At 42.5% G+C, this 15,801-nt stretch overlaps 1 protein-coding gene across 3 annotated transcripts in view; it reads right to left on the reverse strand.

Annotated features, from left to right (window-relative positions):
• STK32A (serine/threonine kinase 32A) overlaps positions 1-10,829 on the reverse strand; it is a 125,742-nt gene extending 114,913 nt beyond the window's left edge. The window contains exons 1-2 of one of the 3 annotated variants that reach the window (XM_078449861.2): positions 10,500-10,829; positions 6,110-6,257 (exon numbers count right to left, since the gene is read on the reverse strand). In XM_078449861.2, the coding sequence (XP_078305987.2) occupies positions 6,110-6,161 (52 nt within the window). In that variant the 5' untranslated portion in view covers positions 6,162-6,257; positions 10,500-10,829. Of the gene's footprint in view, positions 1-6,109; positions 6,258-10,379 lie in introns of all 3 variants that reach the window. The other 2 variants (XM_078449871.2, XM_078449858.2) reach the window with 2 other exon arrangements.
• Positions 10,830-15,801: the final 4,972 nt, after the last annotated feature.

Consider the following 15,801-nt stretch of genomic DNA (forward strand, 5'->3'; position numbering starts at 1 on the left):
GAAAAGTTACCATGTCTTTTTGTATCGTTAATTATTTCTCAGAGTTTCCATATAGTAGTTGGGGGGGGGGGGAAGGGGGACATTTGTCACTGTGTCTGTTGGTCAAATGGGATTACTTAAGTAACTTTGGGTTTAAATCAGAAAAAGTAATTGATTTTTCAGCCGATTGAGTTTTTGATTTTGCCTTAAATTAAAAGACAATCACCCCAGGGGAGGGATGAAAGAGAAACCAGAGGAGATTATGTTTTTTGTGAAGTCAGTAATTTAGCTTCTTTTTAAAGGACTTTTATATAGGTTTTCACAATATCCGTAAAATCTGCCATTATGTCAGTCCAATTGCATTGACAAAATTATGAATAGGTCGTATTCACTATGGCATCTACACAGAGCTGCATTTAATCAATTTTGGTTCTTTCAGAAGCGGAAGTACCGTAAAGAGCTCATGCTAAGTGCCTCTGTGTTAATATATAATAGTATAACTAGCATCAATCAGGTACTTACTTTATGAGACACCTCACTAAGTGTTTTACTTGCATTATTTTATTGTAACCTGACAATGACCCCAATGAAGGATCCCCAATCATTACTTACATTTTACATATGAAGAAACTGAGGTTTCCAAGGGTTCATTAACTTGAAGAATAGAAGGGTTTGTTTTTTTTTTTCCCCCCACATGAATTCACTAATAATTATTTAGGTTTGGGGACTTTTTTCCATGGTATTTCAAGTCCCCTTAGAACACTTTATAATTAGTCAAACTGACTCTTGTGTTTGATGATGGGCAATCAGACCACATCTCCTTTGGGTTTTCTCATAGAAACACCTAGAATGCTAGTCTGTGGCACTGCTGAGATTTAAACCTTGTAAATGTCCTTCCACCAGTGGAGCCCATGCTTTCTCCCACTATGCCAGGTGGCCTCCTCTCACAAAATGCAAAACATAATTAGGTGGATGCCAATGTAGTGCTTCCTCTAAAATTAAAGAATTACCGTATGACCCAGCAATTCCACTGCTAAGTACATACCTGGAAGAATTGAAAACAGGGGCTCAAACAGGTATTTGTACACCTATGTAAATAGCAGTGTCAGTTATAATAGTCAAAGGCAGAAAAAAGCAAATGTCCATTGACAAAACAAAAATGAACAAAATGTGATATATACATGCCATGGAATATTATTCAGCCTTCAAAAGGAATGGAATTCTGATAAATGCTGGAATATGGATAAACCTTGAAAACATGATGCTAAGTGAAATAAGCCAGACACAAAAGGACAAATCTTATATGGTCCCACTTATATAAGGTACCTAGAATAGTCAGATTCTTAGAGACATAAAGTAGAATGATGGCTGCCAAGGACTGGGGTGCTGGGGGATCAGGGTAGAGGAGAAGGGGTGTTACTGTTTAATGGCTACCAGATTTCAGTTTGTGGAGATGAAAAAATTCTCCAGATAGCTGATGGTGATGGTTGCCCAAAAATGTGAATATACTTAATGTTACTAACTATACATTTAAAAATAGTTAAAATGGTACATATTTTATTTTAAATAATTTTTTGATGTTTATTGATTTTTGAGAGAGACAGACACAGAGCTTGAGCTGGGGAGGAGCAGAGAGGGAAGGAGACACAGAATCCAAAGCAGGCTCCAGGCTCTGAACTGTCAGCACAGAGCCCGATATGGGGCTCAAACCCATGAACAGTGAGATCATGACCTGAGCCCAAGTCGAAGTCGGATGCTTAACTGACTGAGCCACACAGGTGTTCCATTATTATGCATATTTTAAAACCAAAAAAGAAGTTAGGGCTTAGATTTGCATCAAATATAAACAGTGGGCCACAAAACAAAACAAAAAAATAGTACAATTTGAGATCTACTTTGAGGAATGAGATAAGCAGGTTTTATGCTATTCAGCAGCACTATAAACCTTGTACTTTGTCTTCACAAAACAAAGATCAACATAAATAACTAATAGAATGATTCTCTCAAGATCACCATCATATGGAGCAACATGAAATACAAAGTGTCAGGATGAATTCCAGCAAGAACAGCTTATTTCAGTGGACAGGATCTCAGGTAACATCTGAGTCCTTCATTACCTTCAGAGTGAACCAAAACACTTCAGCAGGAGAAATCTTGAAATATTATTTGGGAAAACTGATTCGAATTTTCTTCTCAAATCTATACATTGGAACAGCAAACACTTTGAAGGAAATATTAAGCACTTTTTCATTGCAGATTGGGATTCTTTGACGCAGTATTTTTAAAATAATTAAATTGGCTCATTTAAGTGCCCTACATTCTGGCCCAGTTTGATTATTTACGTAAAAATCAGGAGAAAAAAAATGAGGTAGGCATGAATGTTCTTTGATTAGTCAGTGCTTTTTGTTGTTTTTCTTTTCTGGTCAGAAGCTTTATAGCAGTCAAATAAAATTTTATCTTGTGCTCAGTATAGAGCTATGAAAAGAGCCAAATCGAATTTATAGGATTTACTGATAAAAACAAAAATAAAAAGCTAAATGCTCAGAATGTCCTACTTTCCCTCCCAATAGTCAGTGTCTTAAAAACAAACAAGTGAATATGGCAATTAAATACAGTCCCTTTGCATTACATAAAAAACTCCTGCTCATCAGAATGTTAGGATATAGGCAACTATTCACTTCTGATTTTGTCATTATTTGGACCCTGGACTTGGTTTTCCTGTGCTTGAATTATTCTTCTCATGTCATTGCATGAGTGTCTTCTTCTCATCTTTCAGGCTTCACCTCAGATGTCACTTCCTCAGAAAGGCCAACCCTGACCACGCTCTATCTCAGGTGGTCTCTCCGCCATCATCCGGTCCCTCTCTGTAGGATCACTGAGTCATTCCCTTGGTGGTGCTTTAACACTGTCTCCAGTTATCTGGTTTATGTATTTGTTTCATTGTTCATTGTTGGCCTTCCCCCATTAGACCATGAGCTCCACAAGGGCAAGGGCCATCCTGATCCCTGCTCTTTTCCTCCTGTCCAGCAGTGACAGGCTCGTCACAGGTGGATCTGCCCATCCATTTCTGCCTTGCAACTGTGTGTATAAACAGACTCAGAGCCTCACCCCTAGGGAGGCTATGCTCAGCTCTTCTTTTTATGGGGCTGGAGGCTGGACAACTAAAAGGTGGTGGCCTGCAGGGGGCTAAGAAGGACCTGCTTGCTCCTTAGGCCTAACTTTACCCCAATTTACTTACACAAGAGTCCCCTGCAGGTACTTAGAAAGTGGTACCTTATTTCCCATTTGCCTCAGTCTTTTGGGTCTCTAGATTTCTTGGGAACCCCGTGAAAAGAAAGGCTGGGTCAAGTGAGGAAAATTTAGAGATCTCTGTATTTTCTCATTATAATGCTATCCTAATACCTTGAAGTGACACACATCCCTCCCAAGTGACAAACGTGAATCTAGCCTCTCTTTCCTACTCTCTGCGGCCTCCTGCATAACATAGGGAACACAGTGAACTAAACAATTGAAATCTAAGCCTACTTGTCTTTTCATTTCAGAGATGGAAAAATCAAGTAACATCACAGGTCTTTAGATTTTCACCCTAACTACTTGATACAGCAAAGCAAGGCCACAGAAACAAGCATGGGAAAATGTTGAAGACCATTTTCTAAGTGTATAAACAAGGGTTTCCATGCAACACTTTGTATAGTTAGTAAGGATGCACCTGTCAGTCAATAGCGAGTGGCTGGGAACGGGGCATCCTGAGCAGTCAGATATTTGTTTAAAAGAGTCCTTCCAGGGGCGCCTGGGTGGCGCAGTCGGTTAAGCATCCGACTTCAGCCAGGTCACGATCTCGCGGTCCGTGAGTTCGAGCCCCGCGTCAGGCTCTGGGCTGATGGCTCAGAGCCTGGAGCCTGTTTCCGATTCTGTGTCTCCCTCTCTCTCTGCCCCTCCCCTGTTCCTGCTCTGTCTCTCTCTGTCCCAAAAATAAATAAAAAACGTTGAAAAAAAAAATTAAAAAAAAAAAAAAAAAAAGAGTCCTTCCAGGCACACCTGGGTGGCTGAGTCAGTTAAGCATCTGACTCTTGATTTCAGCTCAGGTCATGATCTCAAGATTCAGGAGATGGAGCCCCGCATCATCACGCTCCGCACTGACGGTGCAGAACCTGCTTTGGATTCTCTCTCTCCACCTCACGTGTGCACACACACTCTCTCTCTCAGAATAAATAAATAAACAGTACAAAAATAAATTAAAAAAAAATAAAAGGGTCCATCCACAGACTCAAAAATTGAGATTGTAGCAGGCTTCTCGTTGTCCCCTGACTATGTCAAACAGCTAGTTCACCCCTTCTTTTGTAACAAAACAGAACTTATTTTTACCTATTTCTTTTCTTTTTTTTTTTTTTTAATTTAAATTCAAGATTGTTAACATACAGCGTAGTACAGGTTTCAGGAGTAGAATGGGTAGTCATTCATCACTTACATAGAACACCCAGTGTTCATCCCAAGTGTGCTCCTTAATGCCCATCACCTGTTTAGCCCATGCCCCCACCCTCCACCCCTCTAGCAACTCCCAGTTCAGAACTTATTTTTAGAAGGTTCATGGGCACATAAGGTAACAAACTAAACTTCCCATTGTAACTTGTTACCCTTGTAACTCAGTTCACGCATGTACACCAAAGCAATCGGCAGCGGCCAGATCACCCGCTTCAAAGGAGTGGGCTCAGTCTCCCGCCTTTACCCCTTCCCTCTGGCTGCAATGTGGATGTGGTGGGGAGCTGTCCCTAGGCAGGAGGGTGAGAGTGGCACTCGAGGGAAAGGAAGGTAAGGAAAGAAGCAGGCTTGTTGGAGCCGATGCCATTCATAGCCCTCTGGAGCCATGCAACACCTGCGTTATTATGCCTGTGTTGTTCCATGAGAAAGAAAAACGTGTCCATCTTGTTTAAGCCACTATTATTTGTGGTTTCTGTTTCAGCAAACAAACTTACTTTCTAACACAATAAATTCTCCTTGCTGACTTAGATGCCGCTTCATCATTTTTGCCAAGTGGCTTTAGGATCTCAAAACTAAACTTTTTGAGTTAAAAATGACCTCCAAGTTTACTCTATCCTCTCATTTTATTGATGAGGAAATTGAAGACAGAGTGAGTAAATAAACTTCTCGAACCTCACAGGTAGCTTGGAGTAGGACCGGCACTCAGAACTCCTGAATTTCAGTTCACTGTTCTTATCCTTTGTTGTCTAATTAGTAGAAACTCCCTCCCTCTGAGAGGCCTGGACAGCTTACTAGCTGGGACCCAGGACTGCCTTTTTTCCAGCTGACCTATAAGTAGCTGCCACCATGCATATACAGGCAAGGCTGTCTAGTCTAGGAAGGGAGAGTGACAGGGGGTGGCCCATGCCCTCTTCTGGCATGTCTCACCGTGGGATGACAGAAGAATCAGGAAAACCCTTGCTTTCATTTCTTTTCTCGCTAAGTCCGACCTTGAAAGTGACCCTTTTCTCCAATAAAACTGATTGATTTTCCTCTGACCTAGCACTGTGAAATTTGCCTAGGACACTGAAGCATGCCCATTAGAAGCTCAGAAGACACCTACTTACATGACTCCACTCTATAATATTATGAGTATCGATTATCATTCAGATGCAATTTGGTAATATAAGAAATTTTCCATAACAACTAGCAGTAGGGGTAACTTCAGCTGTTAAGGAAACCACATAGACAACAACAAATCATTTAATTTCAAGGTCTCCTACCCACCAGGTGCCCAACCACAGTTCCCTTTGGACAAAGGATATTGGTATAGTCATAATCAAGAAAACTGCCCACGGTCTCATAGAAAGTAGAAGATAAAATCTGGCTATTAGCTTCTAAGATCCTCGGGCTTACTCTTGTACTTCTCTCTCTTTTTTTTTCTTTTTTTTTTTTAATGTGTGATTTACTTTTAGAAGGTTCATGGGCACATAAGATAACAAACTAAACTTCCCATTGTAACTTGTTACCTTTGGAACTCGGTTCAGCATGTACACCAAAGCAATCAGCTTTGCTGTGTAAATTTACACTGTGATTTACTTATGAAGCAAGGTGTTTATATTTGAATTATGCAAAATTGTATATTTTATTACAGTTATCACATATTTCTTACCATCCTCATTTTCGTCAAACACTGGTGGTTTGCTTGAGGTGTTGGCTCCCATGGTCAAATATGCCCAGACCTGAAGCCTCCAGTCACACTATCCTGACAGAAACATTCATTTTCACTCCAAAGAGGTCTGGAAGCCTGAGCTCGATACCTGGGAGAGAAAAAGAAATGGTATCCTTATAATATGGTGTGCTCTAGTAACGCTGAGCACAGAACTGTGGCTGCAGTATTAGTCTAATCTGTATCCCTACATCAGAACTTTTTGTGATTGAAAAATGATACTTTCACAAGTAACAGAACATTAGGCCTCTGGGAGAACCCACCACATGGCCTCATCAGTAGTGGTCCCAGACTTACAAAGACCAAAGAGAGCAACATGTTTCCCTAAGTATGAAAACAAGTTTAAAACGTGGTCAGCCACACTTTATTTAACAAGTCCCAAAATAAAAAAAATAAAATTTTATTGTGACTCTGCACATTTTTGAGAAAATATATTGGTTCAAAATTGCTCTTTTGATGTTTGATCAACAACTTTAATATTTTTGGTCATGAAAATAGATTCCCTACCTTTTTCCTCCTATCCTGGAAAGTACTACAATGTAAAAAGAACAAGGTCTGAGTTTAGGCTTTATCACACCAGCAAATTGCTAAATTTCACTAAACGTGATTTTTATCCCCTTCCCCTGAACTTGAAGATAATGATGGTCCCCTCCTCAAAGGCAAATTAAATGTGATTTGAGACAGTATGTAAAAAAGTATTTCACAGTGGAAGTGTTCCATGATTGTTGGCCCCTCTGAAGTTCAAAGGATATATGTAAGAGCCAAAGGTCCTGAAAAAATGTACATTTGAGGCTTTGTTCACTTTCAAAACTTTCCCTGAAATTGGTAAGGAGAGGCAGCATCCACAGTTCTGGTTATTTTCTTTCTTTTTTTTTTTTTCTTTAATTTTTTTAACATTTATTCACTTTTGAGAGAGCACATGCAGTGGGAGGGGCAGAGAGAGAGGGAGACACAGAATCCAAAGCAGGCTCCAGGCTCTGAGCTGTCAGCACAGAGCCCAATGTGGGGCTCAAACCCACAAACCATGAGGTCATGACCTTAGCTGAAGTCGGACCCTCAACTGCCTGAGCCCCCCAGGTGCCCCACAGTTCTGGTTCTGAAACCGAAACTACTAATGGCTGGTTACTTGATCTCTTGTTTCTAAAATGGAAGAAACAACAGGGCACCTGGGTGGCTCAGTCGTTTAAGCGCCCAACTTTGCTCAGGTCATGATCTCACAGTTCTTGGGTTCAAGCCCTGCGTCAGGCTCTGTGCTGACAGCTCAGAGCCTGGAACCTGCTTCGGATTCTGTGTCTTCCTCTCTCTGCCCCTCACCCACTCACATTCTGTCTGTCTCTCAAAAATAAATAAACACTGAAAAAAATTTTAAATGGAAGAAACAACAGGGCCTTCCTCAGGAATTACAAGCTCACATGCCTACAAGAGCCAGGCAGGAATGCAGGTGACTGCCCTTCACCAGGGGGAAGACATCAGTGCCTGGTAGGGACCCTGGTGACCCGGAGAACCCAGGCTCCCTCTAGAAGAAGTCATCGCTCTCAGATCTAAAATTTTGTCACCAAGCGGAAACATGATCCCAGGGGACAGATCTTCAGCTCTGCCAAAAATAAAGGGTAAAGATCCAGGTTTTGTACAAACAATATTTAAAAATTCATTTTAGCTGTGTATGCCTGAGCAAACCTCATGCATGGGACAAACACGACTCATAGGATATAGTTAATGAGACAATATCTGTAAGGCAATTCACACAATGCCTGGCACATAATTTACAAAGAATAGAATACTATTTTTAATAGTAGCTATATTTCCTTATACATTATTTTTTCGATACTGTATCGAAATCCACCTATTGATGGATTTCCTCTTGAACTTGTTACACAAGACAAAAATGCAGATTAGAGACAGAATTGAGGAAAGTGTCCCAAGCAAACCTGGGCGAAGGATGAGTTACTGAAAAAAACTTGTGAAGCTCCTAAGCAAGTCGAGAAGTAAAGCTCATTTTCCCATTAGGAAAATGTAAGTAAAGCCTTCATTTGGAAGGCAGACTCATTAAGGAAATGCTACTTTTCATACTAAAAGCCAACTGCTGGCAAAGTGCCTTATGGACTTTAAAAAGAATCATTAAATGGAGAGCAAAGAAAGAGTCAGCAATTAGGAAGCAACCAATTAAATGGTATGGGAGGGGGAAGGTGGTAACAGGTGGCTGGAACAAGCCCAGGGGGATTATTGACATCAGGAAGACAGAAAGACCTCCACTCTGTATCTACGCTAAAAAAAAAAATAAAGGGCTTTTAATTTCAGTACAAAAGGGGGTGAGGAAAAAGCAAGTGGGATGCCCTTAGTGTTTCACTGTGGGCCAGGCAGAAACGAATGGGGTGCTCTGTGTTTTATTATTGCATTTAGAGCCCAGAATAAGCGGGGAATCGTGTGAGGGCTGAACCAGGGATCACATTAGAGAGCCTTGGTCCTAAAGAGAACATTGATTTTAATGAACTGAGATTCTTCACACCATAGACTGGGATCACATTGTCTTTTATTTTGTGCGTAAAACCTCAGGACACAGAATTTTCACACCATACCCCAAATCCTGTCATTCTTATATTTTTCTATATTCCTCAGGCTTTTCTCAAGTAGCCCGTGTTCCTGTAGCATAAGATGTACCAAGCATTGACCTTGCAAGTTGTCAAGACAGAGAAAGAGAGAGAAATATTATCACAATTTGCCACCATTCAGAGTTCCACCCTGATGTGCAGACAATTCGGTTCACCAAATATCCAGCGATTTTTAGCAGGAAGGAAATCTGTCAACAGGAAACCACTTTTACATATGTTTGGGGAAGGGGGAGGTATATGTTGTGGTTTCTCCATTGTACCTCATGTAGCCAATCCAGTTCAGAACTGTCTTTGCCTTTTTCTCCCCAGGGGGATAACCAACTTAGGTAACTTTCCCTCATATCCAGTTAGAAATAAACTGTCTGGCAGGAAAATGAAGGCACATCTTTCGCATTCTGCGGCATAGGGCCCAGAAGGGTTATAGGACTCTCTTCTGCCAAATCCACACCCATCCTGACCTCCTGGAACTAAGTCTGCAGGGCTACAGAGTATCATTTCAAGATGTCAAGAGGACAGTGATCACCCGTGGAAATGAACACCCTAAACATAGCAACTATAAGAGAAAGAGCAATATGTCTTACAAGAACACAGGAGAAATTTCAGATTCTACCCTCACCTGCCCAGTCCTCAGATTATTAACTGCAGACTCATTCTCTAAAGCCAATGTTTGACCCCTCGCCTCTACTTTTGGGGGCTGTCAATCCGTGAGCTTTTCTAAGGAGTTAGGGCCACCTAGGTAAAGACGCCAGAAAGTTGCCACTTTGATGGGACTGTTTAGGTTCATTGTCACAGCACGTGCATAGAACTTACTTTGTTTGCATTTGAAAAACAGAACTGAAACTGAGAAACATACAGAAAAAAGGAAAGAAAGACAATATCCTGAAAAACACCACTCTGCTCTATTGTTTATATTTCAATATTCATCAAAAATTACTGGTAAACATTATTTCCACCTTAACCCTCATGCAAAATTAATTCCCCTTTCATACCTCCCGAAGGCAGAAACGATGGCAAATCCTGTATATGTTTCACAGTCCTCTTTCCGTGATTTTACAATATGACGTGTGTTTTAAAGTAAGTCATATAAATGACATCGTGGTCTACATTGCGTCTTACTGTGACCATTGACATTTACAGCTCTCTGATTTAGGCATGCTGATCTCTGCAGCTCTGATTTCTGCTTTTTAAGCGCTGCATAGCAGTCCATGGTGTGAATACACCACACTTTATTTATCTGTGTAAAAATGTTCAAATCCTTCCGCTTTGGGGGAAAACATCCTTGTGGAGATGAAGCCAACCATCGAAAGCAGTTTTTGCTTGTTTAGAAGCTGAATAAGAGAAGCAGTCAGAAACATCTCCCGCAGTCACCTCGACCCAGCATACATTTACTGAAGTCTGACTGGGTCTGGCCCTGGGTCAGTGAGAGGCTGGGGGACCAGGTGGGGCCACAAAACAATCGATCCTAGCCCTATGTGCTGGTGGTGGGTTATCCTGACCGCCCGCCTTTGTCTCATTTCTCTTCCCCTCTAACTTCCCAGCTTCCCAACAGTGCCCTTAGTCTGCAGGTCTATTTAAAAGAAAGAAAAATCCAGACCACTACTCACCTAGATCTTGGTTCTCTCTTCTCTCCTTCAAGAAGCTGGGACGTCCGCCCGGGGAGTGGGGGCTAGCAGAGGGACTCCCAGAACCGCAGAGAGCGCAAGAGAGCCGGGAAGGGCGCCTACCTGTCTGGGCGCGGGAGGCTGCGGGCGCGGGGCTGCGCGGGGCTGCGCGGGGCTGCGCGGGGCTGCGCGGGGCTGCGCGGGGCTGGCCGGGGGCGGGCGGCACCTGCGGCTGCCGGGGCTCCGAGCGCCACCCGAGCGCGCGGCTCCTCTGGGAGGGGCCGAGGGCGGGGAGCGGCCAGCCCGAGGGCGTCCCCTTGTCTCCGCCCTCCCCAGAAACCGCCGGGCAGTCGCCTGGGAGAGGAGCAGTCCCCTGGGGTCCGTGCGTCGCCGGGGGAGGGCGAGACGGGGGACAGCGCCGCGGGCGCGGCTCCGAGCCGGCGGCCGGGATCCCGAGGCGCCTTGGCAAGGTCCAGAGCCGGCTGGCCGCGGAGCGCGCCCCAACTTCCCGGACCGAGGCCTGAAGTGACCCCCCCCCCCCCCCCTCCGAGACACCCGGGCAGCGCCACCGAGGAAGGGGTGGGAGGGGATGGCGGGGGTGGGGGGAGCGGGTACGGGCCTGCAGCCCGGGATGGTAAGACTTTCTCCAGTATTGTGGGAAAACCAAGAGAGGATTGAGAATTTCATAGGATCCGACAGGAAGGATCTTTTGATTATGGTCTAGCAGATATCCTCCTTTCACTGCTGGGAAACTGAGGCACGAAGAAGGAAAATACTTGCCAAGTGTAACATACAATGAACCGAGAGAACCTCTTCCAGACCTAGGTCTCCTGGCTCCCAGTCCCTCATTTTCCCCCTGCATCTTTTTTAATGCTCCACCTCTGCCTGTGGAGGTGGGGCAGGAGACAGGGGCACAGAGATGAAGGCAATCTCGCTGGAAGTTTCTATGTTCTCTTCCCTTGCTGCTCTTTGTACTTCCCCTTTGTAATAATCGACACGGTCAAAATAACTTTTTATTGTTTTCTCCACCAACCCAAGAGTCACACACACTAAGACACCGGAGCATTGGTACACAGGTCGCTCTTGGACCCGAAGAGGGTATGTGATCATAGGCAGTTGAGGAGCAGGGCAGAAATGGAGGGTGTAGGTCTAGTCTGGGGGTGCGGTGGGGACAGCTTCTCTTCAGCTCCAGCATTTCCCTGCCATGTGGAAATGCCAGCTCAGTGTTGCCAAATATTCAGATTTTAAAAGAGAAGCTAGAAACGAGAACTTCTGTGTGAAATCTCCCATTATTTAAAAACATTGGCAAGTCTAAGAAATGTTAAAAAAACTGTGTTGGTCAAACAAAACGCATCTGTGGCTGAAATGTTTTTTTTCCAGACTCCTGTTTTGATCTATCTAGATGTAGAGTTGCAGAGTGTGGAAACCATTTTGGCTTTGTTCACGATGTTTAGTTACAGCTCCTAGAATGGTGTCTGCAACATCTCTAAATATATCTGCTGAAATTTTTGGACAAGTCAGTGGTCACCTTATGGTCAAGAGCCCCATAGTTTACTCATGAAACAAAGATTTCGGAGAAGCTATGTTGTATTATAAGCTACCCCACTTTCTCTTCTCACTCTTATCTCAGCCATTGGCTACATTCTACCCTAGTTAGTAATTTGAAACTTGGAATAACCTTGAACTTCAACTGACCTATTCTGTCATGTGCATTTGGCGTCTGGAGGAAGGGATTTGCCCAAAGCTGCACAGTGAGTTAGTGGTAGAGCCAGGTAGAGACTTACCTTCTGTTGCCGACACCTTATAAAGAAACTGGGAGAGCATCAAATGCTATAAATGAACATTTAATGTGGAATTGGAGCTGAATTCCAAAATAGGGCAACCAGGTTCAAAAAAAAAATCAAATTTTTAAGGAATTCAATTTTTGGAGAGGGTGTTCTTGTTAAGGCAAAAATCAGGCACCCAGCTGAAGACACACTGCTTTTGTGTAACGTCTGGTAGTTTGAAAAACCCTTGGGTTATCTTCGTGGCATTAGAGATTCACTACAGATTTGTTAGACTAGTGTTATCTACCTTATCTCCTCCCAGGAGATAATGGTAACTGTTGTATCACTGAGAATACTGAAATTGCCAGAAAACAGGCTGAGACTAGAACTGAAGCCTCTGGATACCTCTTCACTTTAGTAGTATAAAGGGCTTGGAGTCAGGCAGCCTTTTATCCAAAAGCCAGCTCCACTGCATAATTTTCTGAGATATTGGACAAGTCACTTAGAGGCCCTGAGCCCCAGTTTACCAATTTCAGTAAAGGGGGATAATGGGCACTCGTATCAGCTATGATTGGTGGAGGATTAAATGAGATAATGTATATGTTACTGCCCTTAACATGGTGCTAGGCAGCAAAGAATAAGCCCTTAGAGTGTGGTAACTGTTAAGATTGTCCTTTAAAAATTTTTTTATTTATTTTGAGAGAAAGAGAGAGCATGCAAGCCAGGAAGGGGCAGAGAGAGCACTGTCAGCATAGAGCCTGATCTGGGGCTCGAACTCACAAACCATGAGATCATGGCCTGAGCTGAAATCAAGAGTTAGATGCCTAACTGACTGAGCCACCCAGATGCCCCCCATTAAGATTGTCATTTTAATTAGCAGACTGGCAGGTTCTTCCCCAGCACTTCTCAGATCTGTCCTATAAATCTTTCTTCTGTTGGTATAGTCACTTTTGCTTAAAATAAAACTACTAATCAGTCCTAATATATTTAGTCACGCTTCGCATACGGTAGGTTTTGTACAGAAATCGTGATTCTCATTACTATCTCAGATGCACTCTATCAAATGCAGACCTGTTTCAAAGAGCTGATTGTGTGTTAATCCTTTATTTATTCAGTTGTTTATTCTCTCTCAAACATAGCTGTGGGAGACACTGGGGAGGCTTCCACACCAAGAGGTTACTTGGGAAACAACCAGGCCAGATACTTCTGACAATCTCTGGAGCCCCCCAGTGGAGAGGAGAATTAAGGGAAAAGGAAACCAGTGACAAAGTTTTGTCCTAGTAGATAACCGGAATAAACGGGTAACTAAAATTAAAAAATATATATATTTATATAAATATAAATATATATCTCCAAGTAGATAATCAGAATTATATATATAATATATATATATAATATATATAATATATATGTATACCATATATATATAATATATATATATAATATATATAATATATATGTATACCATATATATATATATAACATATATATAAAATATATCATGGCTTATAACATAAACGCTGATACAACACCATGCCAGCTACGTCCATTCTTGGCTTCAAGTTGTCCACTGGGTTCAACTGCATTTAGAATAAAATGACACTCTTTACTCCAGCAGACAAGGCCTTATACTATCCATTCCCTGCCAATTTGTCCAGCTTCATTGAGAATCACTATTCCTTTGCACATTCCAGTCTGGCCACGCTGGCTTTGTGCTCTTTGGTGATCATGCTGAGTTTGTCTGTACCCCAGGCCATTTGAATGAGCTTTCTTTATGCATTAACATGGTTCTGGACTTTTCACCACTCAGCTGTCAGCTCACTTTTCTTTCTTTCTTTCTTTCTTTCTTTCTCCCTCTCTTTCTTTCTTTTTTTAATTTTTTAATGTTTATTTATTTTTTAAATTTTTTAAAAATGTTTTTATTTATTTTTGAGACAGAGAGAGAGACAGAGCATGAGCAGGGGAGGGGCAGACAGGGAGACACAGAATCTGAAGTAGGCTCCAGGCTCTGAGCTGTCAGCACAGAGCCCAACGCGGGGCTCAAACTCCCGAATCATGAGATCATGACCTGAGCTGAAGTTGGACGCTTAACCAACTGAGCCACCCAGGCGCCCCTTAATGTTTATTTTTATGAGAGCATGAGTGAGGGAGAGGCAGATAGAGGGAGACACAGAATCCAAAGCAGGCCCAACGCGGGGCTTGAATCCACAAACCATGAAATCATGACCTGAGTCAAAGTTGGAAGCTTAACTAACTGAGCCACCCAGACACCCCTCACTTTTCTTTAGCTCAGATAGAACTTCCCTCAACTTCTCACCTGAAGTTGTTTCCCCAACACTTCCCCATTCTCCCCTACACATTCACATTTCTTCTATCTCACCACTCACCATGAACTAGAAGTAATTTGTTTATGCAACTTCTTTGCTATGTTTTGCCCAGTGAATACAGGCTCCACGAAGGCAGGAATGACATCTATTTTATTCACTATTATATAAAGTGATGAACCAGCCTTTGGTACATAGAATGCATTTAATTAAATAAATAATGTTTCTCTTTTTCCATCATTCTTTGCATTTCTTAGTGCAGGAGGGAAGTACATAGCACTTAAATACAAAGAAGATACAATAGATCTCGAAATGACAAATATTCCTGTGACATAAACAGGCCTTTACTGGGCTGTTTAAAAGGTGAAAGGCAAGTGAGAAATGATGGCTGGACATGAGGATTTTGTGGAAACATGTTGAGTGGAAACATGAGTACAGCCTGAGATTGATGGATGCCCCAATGGGAGCCATTGGAGAGCAGTAGCTGAGTCTGCTCTGCTTGGAGGCACCAGAAGCGTTAGTAAGATTTGATCTGTGTCTCGAAGGATGAACAGATGGTTAGAGAGCAAGGCAGTCCAGATCTGGAGACTAAAGGCATAGAAAAGCATAATATTTGGAGAGAAATATCAAAGGTTTGGTGGAACTGGAGCTTAAGGAGGTAGTGGGAGTGAGAGAGGATGGAAGAAAAGATCTGAAGAACCAACTATACTATGGAAAATAGCTTCAAGTTTAAACATGATGGCAACGGGAAGCTCTCAGATGTGTGAGCCAGGGAAGTGGATCTCATTAGAGCAGAGGTTCAGTAACATTGCTCCGTCGTCTCCACATATGACGAAGCTTTATTTTCTCTGGGTCTGATACGCAAATTATTCTGTTACTGAGAAGGTGAGTTCTCTCTTGTAACAAGAAAATTTGTGGGGCGCCTGGGCGGCTCAGTCGGCTGAGCGTCCGACTTCAGCTCAGGTCATGATCTCACAGTTCATGGATTCAAGCCCCACGTCGCGCTCTGTGCTGACAGCTCAGAGCATGGAGCCTGCTTTGGATTCTGTGTCTCCCTCTCTCTCTGCCCCTCCCCTACTTCTCTCTCTCTCTCTCTCTCTCTCTCAAAATTAAATAAACATTAAAAAATTTTAAATTAAAAAAAAAGAAAATTCTTCTTAGTTGTAAAACAAATAATCAGATCCTAGTACAGTGTCTCATATTTGGTGAGTTCCCAAGTATTTGTTGAATTCAAGTCACTGCTCACTTTTACTTGGTTTGTCCACTCTTCTACTCACACACTTGTACTACATGCCATAACCTCCTGAATCTTTCTCTTAGACATTATCTTAAGAA

This window comes from Panthera onca, chromosome A1, assembly GCF_046562875.1.
Source record: "Panthera onca isolate mPanOnc1 chromosome A1, mPanOnc1 haplotype 2, whole genome shotgun sequence".
Classification (NCBI taxonomy): Eukaryota; Metazoa; Chordata; class Mammalia; order Carnivora; family Felidae; genus Panthera; species Panthera onca.